Source organism: Psammomys obesus, unplaced genomic scaffold (genome assembly GCF_907164565.1).
Source record: "Psammomys obesus unplaced genomic scaffold, mPsaObe1.curated_primary_1811, whole genome shotgun sequence".
NCBI classification, from domain to species: domain Eukaryota; kingdom Metazoa; phylum Chordata; class Mammalia; order Rodentia; family Muridae; genus Psammomys; species Psammomys obesus.
The window spans coordinates 2,421,378-2,441,887 of record NW_026596134.1 but is presented as its reverse complement, the minus strand read 5'-3'; the positions used below and the strand labels follow the sequence as shown (position 1 = coordinate 2,441,887).

General features: G+C 46.9%; 1 protein-coding gene across 1 annotated transcript in view; it reads left to right on the top strand.

The window, feature by feature from the left end:
• The first annotated feature begins 2,727 nt into the window (after positions 1 to 2,727).
• Positions 2,728 to 20,510, top strand: part of Dync1h1 (dynein cytoplasmic 1 heavy chain 1) — a 63,898-nt gene continuing 46,115 nt past the window's right edge. The window contains exons 1-9 of the mRNA XM_055593028.1: positions 2,728 to 3,136; positions 12,599 to 12,686; positions 14,221 to 14,394; positions 14,526 to 14,781; positions 15,036 to 15,222; positions 17,063 to 17,334; positions 17,417 to 17,644; positions 18,448 to 19,524; positions 20,002 to 20,181. Of these exons, the coding sequence (XP_055449003.1) occupies positions 2,884 to 3,136; positions 12,599 to 12,686; positions 14,221 to 14,394; positions 14,526 to 14,781; positions 15,036 to 15,222; positions 17,063 to 17,334; positions 17,417 to 17,644; positions 18,448 to 19,524; positions 20,002 to 20,181 (2,715 nt within the window). The 5' untranslated portion in view covers positions 2,728 to 2,883. The remainder of the gene's footprint in view (positions 3,137 to 12,598; positions 12,687 to 14,220; positions 14,395 to 14,525; positions 14,782 to 15,035; positions 15,223 to 17,062; positions 17,335 to 17,416; positions 17,645 to 18,447; positions 19,525 to 20,001; positions 20,182 to 20,510) is intronic.

Here is a 20,510-nt window from a genome sequence, read left to right as displayed (position 1 = left end):
TTAAACACACACCAAAACAAAAATCCACCAAACCAAGACAGAAAGGGAGGGTGGGCGGTGGATCCTGCAGCGGGGTGAATGCCGGCTGGGTCCTCCAGCAGCGCCTACCTCCCAAATGGTATAGTCTGTCTGAAAGTGTGGCAGGGAAGTTCAAACCTTTCCATGCTCTGTGAGACATTCCTGTACCCCTCCACCCCCACTGCTCCCATCCCCAGGCTGGGAACACACACTAAGCAAGTGTCCCGTGTTCTCTAGGCCTGATAGTTCTGTCAGAGGACTCGGAAAAATGACCCAACGCCAATCAGGTATGACAGGGCACTCCACAGTTCTAGCACTGGAATGACAGGCCAAGAGAGGAAGATGGCTCAAGTCTGGAGTGAGCATGCCCTATGTAGTGAGTACCAGGCCAATCAGGGATACATGAGAAGGCCTTGAATAAAAAAAAAATAAAAATAAAAATAAAAAAGTCCGGTATGAATTCAGAAAAGGCGTACATAGAAGCACAGCCTGGAGATGCTGCTTTGCCAGGGCCGCACTGAGAGACTGTGCTGTCCACGGGTTGGTAGAGGGGGCAGAAGGAGGAGGATGGGTCTCATACCACGTTGGGCCTGAGCAGAACTCCATGCAGTATTATAAAGGGATGTTGGGAATGGACATGATAAAACTGGTATAGCACCAGTTTATGACAAAATGAGTCACCATCATCCCACATCAGCCGAAAAAGGCTCTCTCCAGCACCTCTCCACAAGTGAAACCAGGTCCTTTCATGGACCAGAGACTATGGAGAGGCCAGGGTAGGGGTTCAGCTGAGTCCTATGCCATGAGTTAGAAGGGCACCTTCAGGCAAGTTCCACTTCCGCATCAGCCCTGTCTCAGTCTGGCCAGCCTCGGGGGTGATGCCCTTAGACGTCTCAGCAGCCTGTGTGCAGCAAGCTGCTACTCAAGCTTGGCTGTTCTTGCTGTATTAAAAACAAACAGGTTTAGAAATTTCAAAAAGAAAGAAAAAAAAAGCAAGCAGGTTTGAGCCATTTGTGAATCCGTGTAGTCAGATAATTTCTGTCTTCTTTGGAATAATAAAACAATCCACAGTCAAGCCTGCTGTCTGTTCCTTGACGACCTGAAGCCAGGTTTCAGATGAGTGTGTCCCTTGGGTGACTGAATGGCTGCACTTCCCAGGCACATGCTGACTCATGGTGCAGCCAGCATGCTGTCAGCCCCCACCCCCATAGTCCCTGAAGGTTTCTGGAGGTCAGGCTGTCGTCTCTGCAGGCTGTGCAGAGGGAGACAGTAACACCTGGCGGTAAGTGGACATTCAGCATGGGTCACTGCTGGTAGGTCAGCACCTCCATAGTACCAACACATCAAAGCTGCTTTGGGTCTGTCCTCTCACGTCTGGAAGATTCTTTAGAACATATCACCCCAGGGCGAACTAATCGAGGGAGGGAGGAAGTTGGGGATATTTATCTGTCCTCTCTCACAAGCTTCTGGAAGAGTCATCTGAGTAGTTTCTGGGCTCCATCAGCAGCCTCTGGGACCTGGCACTGGATGCTTGTACAAGGAATAAGCATATTGTAGGGCTCTTCGTTTTCCAAAGATGATTTGGGAGAATCAAATCATACCATCATCATCCCACCAATCAGGACTCAGCTTTCTGACTCTGCATTATCATGTTTTAAAAGATGACTTTGGCTTAGTTCCCTGTATGATGAAGAAGCAAGTTATGGATCTGAACTTTCAAAGGCCAATAACTATTCCTAAGAAAGCAAGCAGCTGGATTTTGGCCTTTGAGTTTTCTGTGTATGGGGGAAGGGGTGGGGGTCAGAAGCAGGGAAACTTCATTGAGAGGCATCCCAGGCCCTGCCTCCTGCCAACAAGATTCTTAAGTCCATAGAATGGTTGTGGAGATTCAGGGCTCCGGGAGTTCAGGCTCGGTCCTCCCCTTACGGTCACATCGTCCTTGTTTGGTAAGTGTCCTCAGAAGCCGGATCCCTTCCCAGCTCGATGTTACCTACCAGTCAGGTTTCTTTCGGCCTAATCTTGGGCTGCACTTCAGTCCTCCTCCACCCAGACATAGCCTTCCCTTCCCTGAGGCCAGTTCCTCAGTTAAGAACACCTCCCCTCACTCATGGCAGGCTGGTCAACAAAGTAAGTCCAGGACAGCCCAGGCTACACAGAGAAGCCCTGTCTAGAAAACCAAAACAACAAAAACAAACAAACAAAAACCAAACCAGTTTAGCAAGGTAATTGTGGGCACGCCCCTCATCTCCTCTCTCTCTGAAAAAACTCCCTCATGTGTATCTGATAACGAGTGGGCGGGCTGATGTTGATGTTGGCACTCCAGACTCATTCATTCTTTCACTTGTTCATTCAGTGGGAGAACGTAGATTGTTTAGAACAACAGCAGGTACAGGATGAGCTCTTATTAAACGTCAGCTCTCGTCGGTGCATCCTTCATACACTATTTAAGGAGCCTGAGGGGCTCTATGATACTCTGTCACTCAGCAATGGAGACAGACGCGATTCCTGGGCCACTCTAGGGTGGAGAGACGCCGGTTTCCCCCCTCCTCGCATATGGACTACAAATCCCAAAAGGCCACGCGGTGCCGCACCTAGCCCCTCCTCCAGGCGCATGCGTAACGTCACGACGCAGACCGCGAGCGGGCGCCGGTGGCTGCAGCCAGCGGGCGGGGCGGGGCCGGCGGGAGCGGCGGCCTTTAGGGCGGAGCCGGCTCCGCTGTCCGCAGTCGGCCGCGGGCTAGCGGACACAGCGTCTTCGCTCGTCCGTCCCTCTCGCTCGCTGCCCCCTCGCGCCGGAGGCCGCCCTTCTCGACTCTCTCTTTCTCTCTCTCTCTTTTCTCTCTCCCTCCCTCCCGCGAATCCGCCATGTCGGAGCCGGGCGGCGGCGGCGAGGACGGCTCGGCCGGCCTGGAGGTGTCGGCCGTGCAGAATGTGGCGGACGTGTCGGTGCTGCAGAAGCACCTGCGCAAGCTGGTGCCGCTGCTGCTGGAGGATGGCGGCGACGCGCCGGCGGCGCTGGAGGCGGCGCTGGAGGAGAAGAGCGCCCTGGAGCAGATGCGCAAGTTCCTGTCAGACCCGCAGGTCCACACGGTCCTGGTGGAGCGCTCCACCCTCAAAGGTGCGCGGCTCCCCCTCCCTGGTCGCGTGGGGCGGCGAGGGTGCCCGGACCGCCAGCGCCCGCACAGTGGGGTCGCTTTGTCTATGCGCCTTCTCAAGATGGCCGAGTTGGGTGGAGACGGCGTCTCCCGGGCCTGCGGCCGGGCATAGGGCCGCATCCCTGCCTCCGAAGTCACATGAGCTTTCCGGTTTCGATTCCAGGCTCAGCCCGCTTTGGGAAGGATGTGTTTAGGGTAGCCTAGGTGCTGGCCCCTGATTGGGCTCGGGGACCGGTGGGTTGGAGGGAGCCGGAGCGGCCAGGCCCTGTGCACTCAGCACCTCTGCTATCTGTCGCTGCCTACCGTGTAGGCCACGCAGCATCGTTGCTGAGTGGGTGCATCCTCCCCATTTACAAACCAGGAAGCCCAGTCCCATGGCTTGGTCCAAGGTCACCAGCAAGTACCGGACCTTAGACTAGACAAATACCAGTTTCCAGACCATTGCTTGTTTTGCTGATCATGACTTGAAATTGTTGCTTAGATGACCCTAATGACAGCCCTGTAACATTTAAGTCTGATGTCAAAGATCTAAAAACGGTTGGTTACCTAGTTGGGGAAGGAGGCAAAAAAGCTGACATGCTCCACTTGAGTGCCCCAGTAGAGACGCTGTCAGCATCCCTAGATTCGTCTGAAATCTGGAGCTTGCTTCCTCCTTGGGTCTCTAAAACCACTTTGTAGCATCTGGGTAGCATGTGTGACACGCTGGTGGATGGGTGTGGCATCCCCCTCGGAATCCAGAGGTGCTGTCTTAAGGTAGCCCTTCGGGATTGGAGATGGTCTGAGAACGCTTGCCAGCAAGTTCCGTAACCGTGGCTACCCTTTTGGATAGTTTGTATCCTTCAGGAAAGTTTGTATCTCTTAAAGGCTATTCTTATTAACAAAATGTTCGTTGTGGCTTTGGTTTGGGCCAGAAGTTAGAAAACAGCAAAATATTTTTCTTTGAGCCAAACGCAATGTTTACAGCATTATGCTAGGTGTCTGTTCAGTTAGTGTGGTTTAAGGTAGTTTCCTTAGCTTTTGGGGTTTGTATTTATCTCTGTGTTGAAATTACTAGTGTAAAAAAGGGGAAAAAAAAAACTTTTGCCCAAAAAAAAACCTTGTAACTATAGAAAATTTGAAACATACCTGAACTAAAAATCATCTGAAATCCTTACCGGGGTAGAGTGCCACGTGCCCTTTGACCCATACTTTTTTGGTCATTGGAGAGAGCTGTGTGTGTGCAAATACATCATTTTATTAAAATAAATTTTAGCGTATGTTTTTAAAGATTTTGAGTAGCTTGATTCCAGCTAATTCTTCATATTCTTTGTTGCACGGTTTGTGTGATTTTAACACATAAGCACACAAAACCATGAGTCATGATTTCTCTTTTTGAAGAAAATTCCCAGGTTTTGTTCTTTGCTCTAGAGAGGTCATTATGCATTTGTTTTTCTCATACATATCAATCTTGTACCAAGGGTGGAAATGGAACAGTGTCTACGCAGTGTACGTTTCTCTCAGCCAAGTGACATCCAGCTTCCCAGCTAGGTTCCATAATGACTTGCACTTTTGAAAGTTGACTAAGGAATTTTGACCGTCTTAGACTGAAATATTTTTGTTTATCAAAATCTTAGGTGTATTCCTAGTAATTTAACATATCATCAGCTTCTTGTTCACTTACAGAAACACAAGGAAAGATTAAAACTCCAAGTTTATGCCTTAAGGTCTCCTTATTAGCATCTGTGTTATCTGTGCCGAGGATTGCGTCCAGGACATTGCACACGCGAAGCCCACCCTTTTTGCTGTTGATGTTGTTTATTTGCTTGTTTGAGAAGTCTCACGGAGTAGCTCATGTTGGCTTGGCTTGGAGCTATGAGACCATGCTGACCTCACAGAGCTTACCTGACTGTCTCCTGGGGTCTGCAAAGCACATGTTGTAACATTGAGCTGGCCCTGTCCCTGTGCAGACCCTGGGCCCTTGCTAGGAGGGCTTGGTTTGGGTGGTTCTTAGGAGTTCACATTGGCTCTGCACTTAGGTATGTGAGGGCAACATTGATTGCAGTGAAAGGTGAGCGAATACTGCTAGCTGTGAGTAGTGATATAGCTGCTTTCCTGAGCTGGGAACGTTGTTTTTATTAAACTTTTTTTGGATGATTTCTTCTTGTTCTCTATGTGCATTGGTGTTTTTGCTTGCATGTATGGTTGTGTGAGGATGTTGAATTCCCCTGAAACTGGAGTTACAGACAGTTGTGAGCTGCCACATGTGTGCTGAGAATTGAACTGGGTAGGATCTTCTAGAAGAACAGCCTGTGCTGTTAACCTCTGAGCCATCTCTCCAGCCCAAAATCTGTTTTTAATTCTAGCTACCCCTCCTTTCTCTTTCTCTCTTTTTTCAAATGACAAATTCTCATGTAGCCCAAGGTGGCCTCAGACTCATGTAGCTAAGGATGGCCTTGACCTTCTGATCTTCTGCCTCAGCCTCCCAGTTGCTAAGGGGATTCCCACCATGGTCAGTTTTTACTGTGGTGCTGGGGAGAGCGTGCAGGATTTAATGCATACCAGGCAAGTGCTTCACTAGCTGAGCTGTTGAAGGCCTCTCCCCACTACCCTGCTTTAAAGAAATTTCTAATCACCACCAATATATAGAGACATTTTTTATGTCGCCAAATGTGTTCTTTTTTTAAGCTACCCCAACCACCTATAAACTTTGCATTGAAGTACAGAATTCTTCAAAGTGTAGAAGAAAGATGGTGAATTTACAGCTTATTTTGATGGTGAAGCTTCAGCAAGTGAGCAGATGAGTTACAGCTGTCACTTAAGAACTCTCCTTTCTGTAGTTCTAGTCTGAGAGAAATAGTTTTCTTCTAGATAAGAAGGCATTTGACTCCTAACCGGGTGCTTTACACTCTAAAGGTGTTTTTGCAGCACTTCTCACTATGGGTGCAGGTTTCTCTTGCGCCGTGTTCCTGGCAGGTTGGTGGTATCTAAGGAGCATAAGGGCTGTGCCTCTGTGACTGGTGTCCTCCAGCTCTGTGAGTGCTCGGCAGAGATAGGTAATCCAGTGCTGAGTGTGTGTGTGTGTGTGTGTGTGTGTGTGTGTGTGTATGTGTGTGTTGAGGGGGAAGAGGTTGCCACATGCTTGTTCTCACTTAACTCCGTTCTTATTCTTCACTGCTGGAAATGGCTGCTCTTAGTGTGTGTATCTTGAACTGGCAGCACAGTGTTTCCTAAGGTAGGTGATTTAGGTGTTCAGCTCTTCATTAGTGCAAGAAGTTTTCACATTTCACATGAAGCCTTTTATGAGTTCCAGCTTCATAGAAACGTAGCTGTGTGGAGATATAGGAAAATTGTTTCTGTGGGTTTTCAAAAGTTGTTTTTCCAAGGATTTAATATTCATGAGAAATTATGAAATCCAGTAATTGGTGGCTTGAGGAAATTCACACAGCCGTGGGCCCTTGAGGTGATGAGGACTGCTGGGCCAGGAGCACAGCCAGCACAATTTTCCTCTAATCTGGTCAGTCTTCAGATTGTGGATGTTCAGCCTGCACTCATTTCCATACTTACTGCCTCACGTGGTTAATACAACGATTACTAGATCAACAAGAAAAGTTTTCTGTACTACCTCCGTACTATCCAGGCACTTGAAGGAGGCCTGGGCTCACTGCCGGGCTGTCGGTGTGCAGGTGGCTTACCTTTACAGGGCAAGGCAGTCTGCGGCCAGGCAAATGAGAGTTGGCAGTGCAGTGAGAGGGCAGAGTGTCTCCACTGCTTTTTAAAACAGTAAAAATGGGTGGCCGAGAGCCCAGGAGAAAATCAGCTCACCCTGTTCATCACTGAGGAGTGAAGCTGGAACGCTAAAAGTGTGAGCCTGCTTAGAAAGAGGATGTTGTTAGAAAGGAAGAAGGAAAGGAAGGAAAGGAGGGAGGGAGGGAGGGAGGAAGGAAGAAAGAAGGGAGGGAGGAAGGAAGGAAGGAAGGATGTTGTTTCCTTTTTTTAATTGAAAACATTTTCCCATATAATATATTTTGATTATATTTTTTCTTCCCTCAGTTACTCCAGACCCTTCCATTCCCCTCCCCATACAGCGTTGTTCTTTTTCTCTTTCAAAACAAAAATCAAAAGACCAATAAGACCAGAAAAAAAGCCAAAACTCAGTAAAATGAAACAAAAACTCCACAAAAAATACCACTGAGTGGGCATATAGGCCTGCCCTGCAGCATGGTTGATTACCAAGGCCTTGGGACTGGGATGTTGCCTCCGTTGGTAGGGTGCTTGTGTAGCCTCTGGTTTGATTCCCAGCCCATGGTAGTGCACGGCCGTAATCCCAGCACTTAAGAGTGGAACCAGGAGGATCAGGTCAAGCTGGATTCCGAGGCCAGCCCAGACCACATGAGACCTGTCTCCAGAAAAGAAGTACTGAGTACCAAGTTCCTTAGGTGTCAGTGACGCTCCTTTGACGTGAGCTCCAGGTTTCTATCAGTTATGAGTGCGGAGTGCGGTGCAATGCTTCCTTAGTGCCTTTATGCACACCTTCAGGTTGAGAAAGCCTGGCTTTCTCAGAGGTCACTGGTGTGGCAGTGAAATCATGGTCCTCCGCACCAGAGGTGACAAACAAATAAAGCTGAAGCTGTTGCATGAGAAAGATGGTTCCTGTGGTGTGATGGTGACCATCATGACACGGTATTGATTTGTTTCACATTTTAAAGGGGAGAGAAGATGAAAGAAAAACCCAGGAACTTGTAACAAGTTATGTGGTATGGGGTGTGAGGTGAATGCCTTCATCTGGGCTGTGGCAGAAAGTTGGGAGGAAACTTTACTTTAGCAATTAAACCTTGAAAAGTACCAAGCTTTATCTCTTTTCCTGCTGCGCAGTCCCACACTTGATGAAATGCTTACTTACTGAGGTGAGGGCAGTGCAGTTCTTAGAGCAGTTGGGTGTCATTAGGGCACAGTGTGCTCCTAATTTTGCACTAGTGTTTGAGATGTGTTGGTCTGCCTGCAGAAGCAGGCCCATCAAATGCTGCTGCCAGGCGGCCAGTGTCCACCAGTGTAGCATGCAGCTCAGGAACTGGGGAGGCCGGCCCAGCGCTCCTGAGCCCTGCTCAGGAAGCCCTGACGTTTGATTCTTCACCTGTGTTAACTGTGCGTTAACTGGCAGCTCACAGGTACCAGGAAAGTGATTCAAGATGTATTGAAATGTGCACCTGACAAACATGTAGGTTGTGTCTATAGACAAGCTTCTGTAAGCTTTTGCTTCTTTGAGACAGGATTTCTCTGTGTAGCCCTGGCTGTCCTGGACTTTGTAGACCAGGCTGGCCTGAAACTCCGCCTGCCTTTGCCTCCCAGAGTGCTGGGATCACTTACAGGAGTGTGCCATGGCACCAAACATCTTCCCAATTATTAACAATCAGTAATGAATTGTCCTTCCTCAACTTTAAAATTAAAATTTTTACAGTAGTAGAATGTCAACTTTTTTACGGTTTAGAAGATGTAATAGTGTACAGAGAAACAAAAGGGAGAACACACACAGTTTTGGAGGCAGTCTATAACTCTAGCTAACATGGAGCTTACTTTGTAGACCAGGCTGACTGCAACTTGTGATCCTCCTGCCTCTTCCAACCCAGTGCTGAGATCACAGGTGTATGCCATCAAGCTTGGCCTTTTGTAAAGAGCATTTGGTAATAATGTATTAAACATTAGGACATGCTTTAAGTGGAGTATCGGCATATTCAGATTTTGATTTCTGCAGTTACCGAGTATGTACAAGACTGATGCGGATGTGTTTCTCTGACTGACTGGCAGTGACTTCCCCGAGTTATTCTCACGGGTGCTGCTGGAATTTCACCAAAGCTGCAGGACTGTCTTCGAGTTCTTCCTGTCTGAGGATTATGTCACTGGGCGTGCCTTCCCGAGCCCGCCTGAGCGGCTTTCTGCTGCACTGCAGTGCTCCTAGTGTTGAGCTGCAGCATTTGCTACAAAGCCCTGATTCACCTGCCGCCTGCAGTGGGCCCTAGAGCCCTGTGGATTAGGAAGTATTGGCGGCAGGTTGAGACTCGGTGCCTGGCTGCATCTCTTCTGTGATTGCATTTGTGTGAACGATGACTGTTGGGGAAGAAATGCTTCAAAGTTTTCAGTTGTGTCAGGATTTCTTTTAGTGGTTATAGAATGTTCTTTTATTGTCTGTGATACTTCAGTGTTATTCTGTGATGCATTTTATATGATCGTGGAAAATTTAGAGAGAGAGAGAGAGAGAGAGAGAGAGAGTGTGTGTGTGTGTGTGTGTGTGTGTGTGTGTGTGTGTGTGTGTAATAAATAGCCCTGTCCATCTTGGAACTCATCCACCTGCCTCTGCTTCCCGAGTGCTGAAACTGTCTTGCCCAGCAAGACAGTGTTTTGTAACCCGTGCCTTGACAGTTGTAGTTTGGGACATGTCTTTATGTGCTTGCAATTTAGAGACTGCAGGCATAGGTGTGGCCAATCTCAGGCAGCAGGATTATCTTGTAATATAGCTGGATTTGAGTGGTTGAGAAGACACTTGATTTATAAGGGGCTTTTTGAATCGTTTTTTTAAAGTTAAAAAATTAAACACCTCCTTAGGCATTCTAAAGCTATTTATTTGGACAGGTCCAGGGTAGGATGGCCTCTACAAGAAGAACATGTTGGATCTCTTGGCAAAGTGTGCCTTCATATTCTGGATGAATGAGCCCAGGCTCCATGCTGGGCCCTGCATAGCACTGGGTGACAGCTCCTGAGGGTCATGCTCCAGATTCGTAGACAACCGAGTGCTGCTGGGGAGCCATGCAGTGGGTAGATGCTGACGGTCTGCACCTTCAGGGGTTGCTTTTCAGCACTCACCCACACTATACAGTCTTTCCTCAGCTGAGACGCAGAGTATTAACACTCTAAGCCAGGCCAGTGGCACACGCCTGTAACCCTAGCACTCCAGGAGACAGAGACAGGTGGATCTTTGTGAGTTTGAGGCCAGCCTGGTCTACAGAGCGAGTCCAGGATAGCCAAGGCTATACAGGGACACCTTGTCTCAGAAAACAAGAAAAACAAAACATAAAATAAAAAGATAAAAATAAAAAGAGCAGAGAGCAGGGACTCTTATGCCATAAAGAGGTGGCATGCAAAATAAATAAATAAATAAATAAATAAATAAATAAATAAATAAATAAATAAGGAGGTGGCATGCAGCCTCTGGGGTGGGCACTGTCTTATATTATCAGTGTGCCTGAGGCCTTCAGGGTACTGTTGGAAGATGCCAACTCCCACATAAGGACAGTTATTTAAAAAAATAAGAAGTAATACTAGGCATACTAGAATGTTCTGCTACCCACTTCTTTCCCCCTTCCTAAAATTATATCAAAAACAATTGTTTGGAAAAAATTGTCTCTTGGATAGATACATATATATCATGCTTTTTAGTGTGAATTTTTGAAGTTAGCTTACAACAAATGATTTTTATTGTGACATTTGCATACATGGGTGTCATTTTGCTTTATCATTCAGCCCTGTTCCCTAGTGCTCGCCCCTGCTCCCCAAATAATTCCACTTGTATTTTCATTTCACATGTACACCATTACCCTTTTTACTCCTTCCCCACTTAAGATTGCTTCCTCACCTCTCAGTCCCTTTTCTACTTCCCCTCCAACTAAATCCAAAGCCCACATAAGAGAGAAGACATCTCATCTTTGAGTCTGCTTTATTCACTTAGCACAGTGATCTCCAGCTCCACCCATTTTATGCAAATGTCATGATTTTGAGTTTTGCTTTTGCCTCATCTTAAAACTAACAAAGCAGACAGTGTTTGCTCTGGCTCTGTGTTTTATATCTGAATTTTAAGGTTTAATTGCTGAAAGAAGCCTTGTGGCGCACCCAGTTCAGTGTTGCATGCCCTTCTCTGCTAATGACGTTCACACCACTTAGCTCTGTTAGCATCTTCTGTTAGGTTTATCGCCTTTTCACCCACCTCATGGCTTAAAAATGAAGGTGAGGCTGATGTGGCTCGTGCCTTTAATCTCACCATTCAGAAGGCAGAAGCCAGCAGATGTCTGTGAGTCCTGAGCCAGTCTGGTTTCCATAGTGAGTCCTACGCCAGACAGAGCTATCCAGTGGAACCCTGTCTCCAGGCTATTAAATAATCCCGTTAAATGAATTTGTAGATTATAGAGTTTGCTAATGCTGGTATTTTACATGTCTGAGTCATACATGTGGAGATAATTTATGTAGAATGTTCACATGCCTTGGAGGTTATTAATAGAGAAGTTTGCATTATCTTTTAGTCTTACTTTATTTCGAGAGAGTCTCGCTATATAGCCCTGCTGGCTTGAAACTGTAGATCCAGCTTGCTTTGAGCTCACAGAAATCCTCTTGTCTGTGTCTCCCTGGTACTAGGATTAAAGGCTTGTGGTACCACACCCAGATCATTCTTACAATTTTTTTCTATAATTTTGATTTTTAGTTTGGAAGTCTGGTTCTCTTGCCTCTGAGGCTGTTTACTGCTAAGTTCCAGTAAGCTTGTTGTGTGGCCTGTGTGCTGTGTGGACCCTATATGGCCCATGCTTTCCGTTAGCTTGAGTGGAAGAGGAGCTTCTATCTGGAGCCCACAACAGACTGACAGGTGCTTGACAGGCAAAGGGAAAGCTGGGTGACTGTCTCTGGGAATATTCCTTGACAGCAGTCTTCCAGGGCAGGCTGAACCCTTGACTAGCCCTGCTGTGTGCTGGTGAGAGGCTTGTGTAGAAGTCTGCATTCTCGTGTGTGCTTTCCAGCTGAGTGTCTTGGAGGTCATTTACACCGTACATGCAAAACAGGGCTAATAGTCCTGCCAGCCTAGGGCTGACTCTGTGACATGGAAATGCTTGTCATGTCATGTATTAAGAGCGGAGTATAAGCCAGGGCATGGTGGCGCATGCCTGTAATCCCAGGAGAGGCAGAGGCAGGGGATCTCTGTGATTTGAGGCCACTCTGGTCTACAGAGCCAGTCCAGGACATCTAAGGCTACACAGAGAAACTCTGTCTCGAAAAACAGAAACAAAACTAACTAACAAACAAAGGTGAGTATACAGCTGAGCAGACCACACTTGGGATGGAGAGAAATTTGTATTTTTGGGATACAGAGAGTGAGTCTAGTGGCCAAGAACAGTGAAAATTTGGCTAACACTTCTAGACTGCCCACATCTGATCTCTTACTAATCTTCGAACAACCCAGACCCTCACTGTTGCCTGGAAGATACAGAGAAGGTAGCCTCCTTGTCCCCATGATCACACAGCAAACAAATTCTTGATTTAGGAGTCAGGAAAAACAGTTGCCAGTACCAGTACCCTGGGACTTCAGGGTAGCGTGAGGTAGGCTGAGTGAGGATCAGTCTCTAAGATTTGATAAGACTTGATAAGAAATTGGAAATGCCAATGTGATTTGATAATACTATTGTGATTTGTAGAGGACGTTGGTGATGAAGGAGAAGAGGAGAAAGAATTTATTTCCTACAACATCAACATAGACATTCATTATGGGGTGAAGTCCAATAGGTAAGTACTGTGCGGCCATTATGATAATGTGCCACTGGTCTACTGCCCATGAATACACCTTAAGCACAGCCAAGACTTCTAAGTCAGTGTAAATTCTGAAACTTTCCAATTCTAATTGCCATACATGGTGCTGGTCTTATGCTTTGTGCTGTCATGTACGAACTAGTAGTTTCGGGTTTCTGTCACATTTTATTCTTTAGTTTAATAATAATGTCTGCTTTTATCTTATTTTTGTCATTATAAATGAGTAGTAAACATTCTTGTTAACTACATTGTTGGCCTATTTTTTTTTTTTTTAGGATAAATCCTTCAAACTAGTATTACTATTACATAGGAAAGGCATCGTTGAAGTCTTAATGCATGTTGCCAGGTTCACCCTCTAGAAAGTTTATATCAGCTTGTCGTCCCAATAGAAACATTCAAGTTTCCATAGGTGAAAACTGTCATTATTCCACACTGGCAATCAAAACTTCTTAAGCAGTTTCAAGACTACAGAGGAGTTGCTTAATGGCACACACTGTAATCCCATCTTTTAGAGGGCTGAAGCTAGGGATCTAATGCCTGGGGCTAGCCTGGTCTGCATAGGAGGGGACAACTTTTTCCATGGGAAAAGAAATAAGGGGGGAAAGGGTTGCAGAAGATGTGTGTGGATATTGTGTGACTAGAACTCTGAGATAGGAGTTGCTAGCATTTGCCATGCATGGGCTGGGGAGGTACGGCGACATTTGCCTGCAGCACTGCGAAAACACGTCTGTCAGTTTTCCCTTCAGTCCCCGTCTTTTGCAGTACTGAAAGCACGCTACCACTTGATAGGCCACAGTGCAATCTTTCCTCCACTTCCGCCATGTGGGTTCCAGGGCGGAAAACTGAGGGATTGGACTCAGGTTAGCTTGACATGAGGGGCCCTTATCTATTGAGCCATTTCATTGGCCCATGTGATATGTGTAGGAAAATAGGAAATCTAGTTGAAGGGGAGTCTGGAGGTAGGAAGAGAGGTAAAAAAATAAGAAGTGAGGCTGGGAGAACTGGCCAGTTCAGCAGGTGTAGCTTTTGGTTATGGAAGCTGACAGGACATTAACAGTTCTGTGGTGCACTTTGCTACAGATGAGATTGAGATGCAGCTTACAGTGGCTTGAGCGGTTGGTTTTAAGCCAGAACTCTGAATTCTGCCAGCCTAGTTGATAACTTTGTCTGGTGTCATGGGGACATGCTATAACCATGTTCTGATACTGGATACAGGCATTCTCTCACAGTGGGAAAGGACAGTCACAGTTAGAAAAGCAGCTGCTCAGTCTGGTTGTTTGGTTGGTCTGAGACAGGGTCTCACTCTCCATTCCTGTCTGGCCTGAAACTCAGAGATGCTCCTGCTTCTGCCTTCTGAGTGCTGGGATTAGAGGTGCGTGCCACCACACCCAGCTCAGTCTGCTCTTAAGTTAAACACTCAAAGTTTTAACTTGTTTCAACCCAAAAACTATAGTGGTTAAAACTAATTAAGAATGGGGCTCCTCTGTTGTTTCTTCTTTTTACTTTTTAGCTTGGCATTCATCAAGCGAGCCCCTGTGATTGATGCAGATAAACCAGTATCTTCCCAGCTCCGGGTTCTCACTCTCAGTGAAGACTCACCGTATGAGACCCTGCATTCTTTCATCAGTAATGCAGTGGCTCCTTTCTTTAAGTCCTACATCAGAGAGTCGGGCAAGGCGGACAGGTGAGAACTGCCTTCTTACTGCATCTTGGCTCCATCGAGTCAAAGGTGCAGCTCAGTGACACTCAGCAGACCTTAAGGAGCGCTGTGAAGGCCAGCAGTGCTCTGACTTTGAGACTCTCCCTTCTTTGTAGGGACGGTGATAAGATGGCTCCTTCAGTTGAAAAAAAGATTGCAGAGCTTGAGATGGGCCTCCTTCACCTGCAGCAGAATATTGAGATCCCGGAGATCAGCCTGCCAATTCATCCCATCATCACGAACGTGGCAAAGCAGTGTTATGAACGAGGAGAGAAGCCCAAGGTTACAGATTTTGGTGATAAGGTTGAAGACCCAACTTTTCTTAACCAACTACAGTCTGGAGTTAATCGGTGGATCCGAGAAATTCAGAAGGTAAGGGCACTGTAACCAGTGTCAGATGGTTTGCCTTTCAATGTCTTTGGGAAACTGCCCAAGTTCTTGTGTTGTGATATTGTGATGGTAGGAGCCCCTCCTGCTTAGAGGGATGTTCATGCAGGGCCAGAGTCTGGACAAAGTTTACTGTGAACTGTGGGAACATTTAAGCCAACCATCTTGCCAAGCTTCAAAACAAACCCGTCATGTGTATATGGGAGGGATTACCAGTCCATGTCATCTTGTCTTCAAAGGTGACCAAACTTGACCGAGATCCAGCATCAGGAACCGCCTTGCAGGAAATCAGCTTTTGGCTAAACTTGGAACGTGCGTTGTACCGCATCCAGGAGAAGCGGGAGAGCCCCGAGGTCCTCCTCACTCTGGACATCTTAAAGCATGGCAAACGTTTCCATGCCACTGTCAGTTTTGACACTGACACAGGTAAAAACCAGAACTAATAATCTGATGCATTAAGTTACTGATCTTACCTCCTAAGATCTTAGATGAGAATTAGTAGATGCACTGGGCCTAGTGGCTCAGGCCTGCAATCCCAGCAGAGGAATCTGGAAGGCAGAGGTAGATGGATCTCTGTGAGTTTGAGGACAGCCTGGTCTACATAGTGAGTCCAAGACAGCCAGGGCTACATAGAGAAGCCCTGTCTCGAAAGAAAGAAAGAAAGAAAGAAAGAAAGAAAGAAAGAAAGAAAGAAAGAAGGAAGGAAGGAAGGAAGGAAGGAAGGAAGGAAGGAAGGAAGGAAGGAAGGTGAGAGAAAGAAAGGGGCTGGAGAGATGGCTCAGAAGTTAAGAGCACTGGCTGTTCTTCCAAAGGTTCTGAGTTCAGTCCCCAACAACGTCATCTGTGATGAGATCTGGTGCCCTCTCTGGTGTGCAGGCAGAATGCTCTATAAATAATGAATAAATAAATCTCTGAGAAAGAGAGAGAAAGGAAAGAAAGAAAACAAAAGAAAGGAAGGAAGGAAGAAAAAGTTAGTAGATGCAGTTTGGGATCAGACCTAGGCTTGTTTGTACCAGTGTTTAGACACTCCCTAAACACTGCTATTCTGACTCTTAACTCTTTAACTTCTTTCTCTTTCTCTTAACTCATCTTATCCTCAATTTTTATAAAATTCTAGGACAGGTCTCCTCACGTACACATTTCTTTTCCCTTCATAGCCTTTGAGAAACTAAGAGTTTTTAGGCCTGAAAATAGTGAGCCTGGGACTTGCCCTCCTGTCTCTTTGCTGTGTGGTTGCTGAGTAGTCAAGTTAGCTTTTAGTCTGGACGGGAGATGACCATTGCCTAGTGCAGAAGAAGGAGGAAGAAAGAGTCAGTGTTGCTTTTCCTCCTCCTCTTTCCTTGACCTCCTCCACTTTCCTCCTCATCCTAAATGGTGTCAGTAAATGCTGGGCATGGTATGTACATTTCAGTCTCAGCACATCCTCTCCCTGCCCCCAGCGTTGAGAACTGACCCAGTGTCTCTCAGGTACTGAGTAAATGCTCTTCCAGCAAGCTGTCCCCAAACCTAGTTACAGAGCTTTGGAGGTAGAGGTAGGATTGACTCTAAGTCAAGGCCAGTCTGGTGTGCATAGCAAGATCTTTGTTTTAAAAAGACCAAAGGATATAAGTGTAGCTCAGTGGTAGAGTGCTTGCCTAGCAAATGTTGGTCTTGAGTCCAGGCCCCACTAGTTTGTTTTTTTAGTATGAATAGTGGGAGTGAAGTTGCATTGGTGTGTACTAAACAGAAATGTTTGGCCTGTGAAGAATTTCTATAGGCTCCATAGCCACAACGATCAAGTAATTAAGACCCACTTCTTTCCTTCCCACAAAGTATGATACGCATAATTTTAAGTGAGGGAACTTAAGGTAGAGCCCCCTAGGCCGCCATGACCACCTTAAAAATGTGGGCTGCATTCACCGATACTGATATGTCTTTATGTAAGTGCTGAGCATCTTTCAGCCCAACTCTGCTCCCTGACCTCCAAAGCAGCATTTCTCTGCGTAGCCCTGGCTGTCTTGAAACTTGTATTGTAGATCAGGCTGTCCTCAAACTTCCTCTGCCACCTTCCTCTACCTCCCAGCACTGAGATTAAAGGCATGTGCCCACTATGCCTTGCTTCAACTCTGCCCTTAAGTAAAACAAGTCCACACTAAGGTGTTGATTTTTTTTTTCAAATACGATGAATGATTTTTCTGTAACTAAAATATTTGCAGCTCAAAATACATTTCGTAGTTAAGACATGACTTTATTACTTCCCATGAAAGCCGTTTTTCTTTCAATCTAGGTCTCAAGCAGGCACTGGAAACAGTGAATGACTACAATCCTCTGATGAAAGATTTTCCTCTGAATGATTTGCTGTCTGCCACTGAGCTGGACAAAATAAGGCAGGCACTCGTTGCAATTTTCACACATCTGAGAAAAATCCGAAACACAAAATACCCCATTCAGCGGGCCCTGCGCCTTGTGGAGGCCATTTCCAGAGACTTGAGTTCTCAGCTGCTCAAAGTCTTGGGCACCAGGAAGTTGATGCATGTAGCTTATGAAGAGTTTGAAAAAGTAAGTCATAGTTCTTAGAAAACCACGCTGAACCAGTGAGGTAAGTGTGGCGTAGTGACAAGCACATCTCAAATTGCCGTAGGTCATGGTGGCTTGCTTCGAAGTCTTCCAGACATGGGATGATGAATACGAGAAGCTGCAGGTGCTGCTGAGAGACATCGTCAAGAGGAAGAGGGAGGAGAACCTGAAGATGGTGTGGCGCATCAACCCGGCTCACAGGAAGCTTCAGGCTCGCCTCGACCAGATGAGAAAGTTCCGTCGCCAGCATGAACAGCTGAGAGCTGTCATTGTCAGAGTCCTCAGGCCACAAGTATGTCTGTCTCAGAAGTTCACATACTCCTTGGTTTGATGCCTCCTTTTAATTCTTTGAGAGAATTAAGTACTTCGTGCTTAGTGTTTTTCATTAGTTTACTTTTGTCACTTGTTGTCCTTGAGATCTCATGATGCTGCATTATGTCGTTTAAGGGTTGGAATACTTAGTGTGCTCACATGAGTGCAGCTCAGAGGCCGAGCACTGGCCTGCTGTATGTGAGGCCCTGGGTTCCCCACCACCGGCAAATACAAACAAGCCAGTGCGTAGGTGCTCCACCTACTCCTTCTGCCCTTCACCTTGACTACACAAAGCCAGACGCCCTGGGCTTTAGATTGTAGTGTGTGACTCCAACAGTCTTTCAACAGAATACCATAATAAATTATGGGTAACTTTGTTTATCTCTGAGCTTTGTTAGAGCAAGTCTGTGGTTCTTTTTTCTTTGTACACTTTTGGGGTGTGGTGTTTTGTTTAGTTTTTATTTTGTCTTCTAGCATGAGGACTGAACCCAAAGTCCTGTGCATGCTAGTCAAGTACTCTTGCTGAGCTATATCCTAGTCCTGTGTATAGACCTTCTCCTGTCTTCATTCCCTCTCCCTTTTTACCAGTTCTTTCCTTAAGGTAAAAAATACAGTAGAGACAGAAATGTGCAAGGAGATCTTTATAATGTAGTCATGGTTGAATTGTGATTATAAAGTAATGAAGGTTTAAAAGTCTGTATTGCTGCGTAATAATCCTGTGCTATACATATGACAGACTAAACCTCATTTGCAAATATTTTTTGTTCCTAATTTTTATTTTAGGTCACAGCAGTTGCACAGCAGAACCAAGGAGAGGCACCTGAACCCCAAGATATGAAAGTGGCTGAGGTCCTCTTTGATGCTGCAGATGCCAATGCTATTGAAGAGGTGAACCTGGCCTACGAGAATGTCAAAGAAGTCGATGGGCTGGATGTGTCTAAAGAAGGTACAGAGGCTTGGGAGGCTGCGATGAAGAGGTACGATGAGAGGATCGACCGTGTGGAGACCCGCATCACTGCCCGCCTTCGAGATCAGCTTGGCACGGCCAAGAATGCCAATGAGATGTTTAGGATTTTCTCCAGGTTCAATGCACTGTTTGTCCGCCCACACATCCGAGGAGCCATTCGTGAATACCAGACCCAGCTGATCCAGCGTGTAAAAGATGACATCGAATCTCTGCACGACAAGTTCAAGGTCCAGTATCCGCAGAGCCAAGCTTGTAAAATGAGTCATGTCCGTGACTTGCCTCCTGTGTCAGGGTCTATCATCTGGGCTAAACAGATTGACAGACAGCTCACTGCCTACATGAAGCGAGTGGAAGACGTCCTGGGCAAGGGGTGGGAGAACCACGTGGAAGGGCAGAAGCTGAAGCAGGATGGAGACAGCTTTCGGATGAAGCTCAACACCCAGGAAATCTTCGATGACTGGGCAAGAAAGGTTCAGCAGCGCAACCTTGGTGTCTCAGGGCGCATCTTCACCATCGAGAGCGCTCGCGTGCGGGGCCGCACGGGGAACGTCCTCAAGCTAAAGGTGAACTTCCTTCCAGAGATCATAACACTGTCCAAAGAAGTCCGAAACCTCAAGTGGCTTGGCTTCCGTGTGCCACTTGCAATTGTAAACAAGGCTCACCAAGCCAACCAGCTCTACCCATTTGCCATCTCACTGATTGAGAGTGTCCGGACTTATGAACGCACCTGTGAGAAGGTGGAGGAGCGCAACACCATCTCCTTGTTGGTGGCCGGCTTGAAGAAGGAGGTGCAGGCCTTAATCGCAGAAGGCATTGCCTTGGTGTGGGAGTCCTACAAACTCGACCCCTATGTGCAGCGCCTGGCAGAGACAGTGTTCAACTTCCAAGAGAAGGTGACTTACCGTGATCCTTCAGTGTTCGTGGTTGATCTAGTCGCTAAGTCAGGAAACACGCTAGTTTTCCACAGCAGTCTGTAAGATTGACGCTAAGGCCACTGAAGCTGGGGGAGGAGAGTCATCTCCTAGCTGTTCACTGGTGGAATGGGGCATGCTGCCGAGCAACACCCTGAGAAACAGAGGTAGAACAGGACGTCAGATGCTGAGGGGCATGTGGGTACAGCTAGAGGGAGAGTGTCTCCAAACCTGTAGTAGGACTGCTTGTTCCCATGGCCAGGGCAGAGGGAGGAAAGAAGTTCATGGTGTTCCTAGCCCTTCCTTTTCTTCCTTGGGGCCATGCAGAGGACACAGCATCCTCACTCCCAGCAGCTAGGGCTGGCTGCTCATGGAGAACTGAGGAGAGTTCTTTATGACAGGAGTGTGAATAAGCCATAGAGCAAGTGATATTTCCATGCTAAATGCACCCTCCTCCAGGTGGACGACCTACTGATTATTGAGGAGAAAATAGACCTGGAAGTCCGCTCCTTGGAGACCTGCATGTATGATCACAAGACATTCTCAGAAATCTTGAACAGAGTCCAGAAGGCAGTGGATGACCTGAACCTACACTCCTACTCCAACCTGCCCATCTGGGTCAACAAGCTGGACATGGAGGTACACGGCGGGCTCCAAGCACTTTCCGCCTCTGCTGGCTCTGTGGCCTTAGTTTGTCTGGAAAGGATTTTTCTTAGATATTTACTTGGCATGTCCAGTTTCTCCAGAGCCCCTCAGCTAATGCCACAGCCACATGTTGGGCTGCAGAGGAGAGTCCCTCCTTTTGCTGGATACTTGACAGGGTTCTGTCATTCTTTTCCTCCTGTTCATGATTTAAAGTCCTTTTTGGTGGTGCTGGGGTGGAATCCAGGGCCTTGCTCAGCTCCCAGCTCTCCAGGCACCCTTCTCTGACAGCTGCCCCCTCCACACCTAAGGCTGCAGACAGTGAG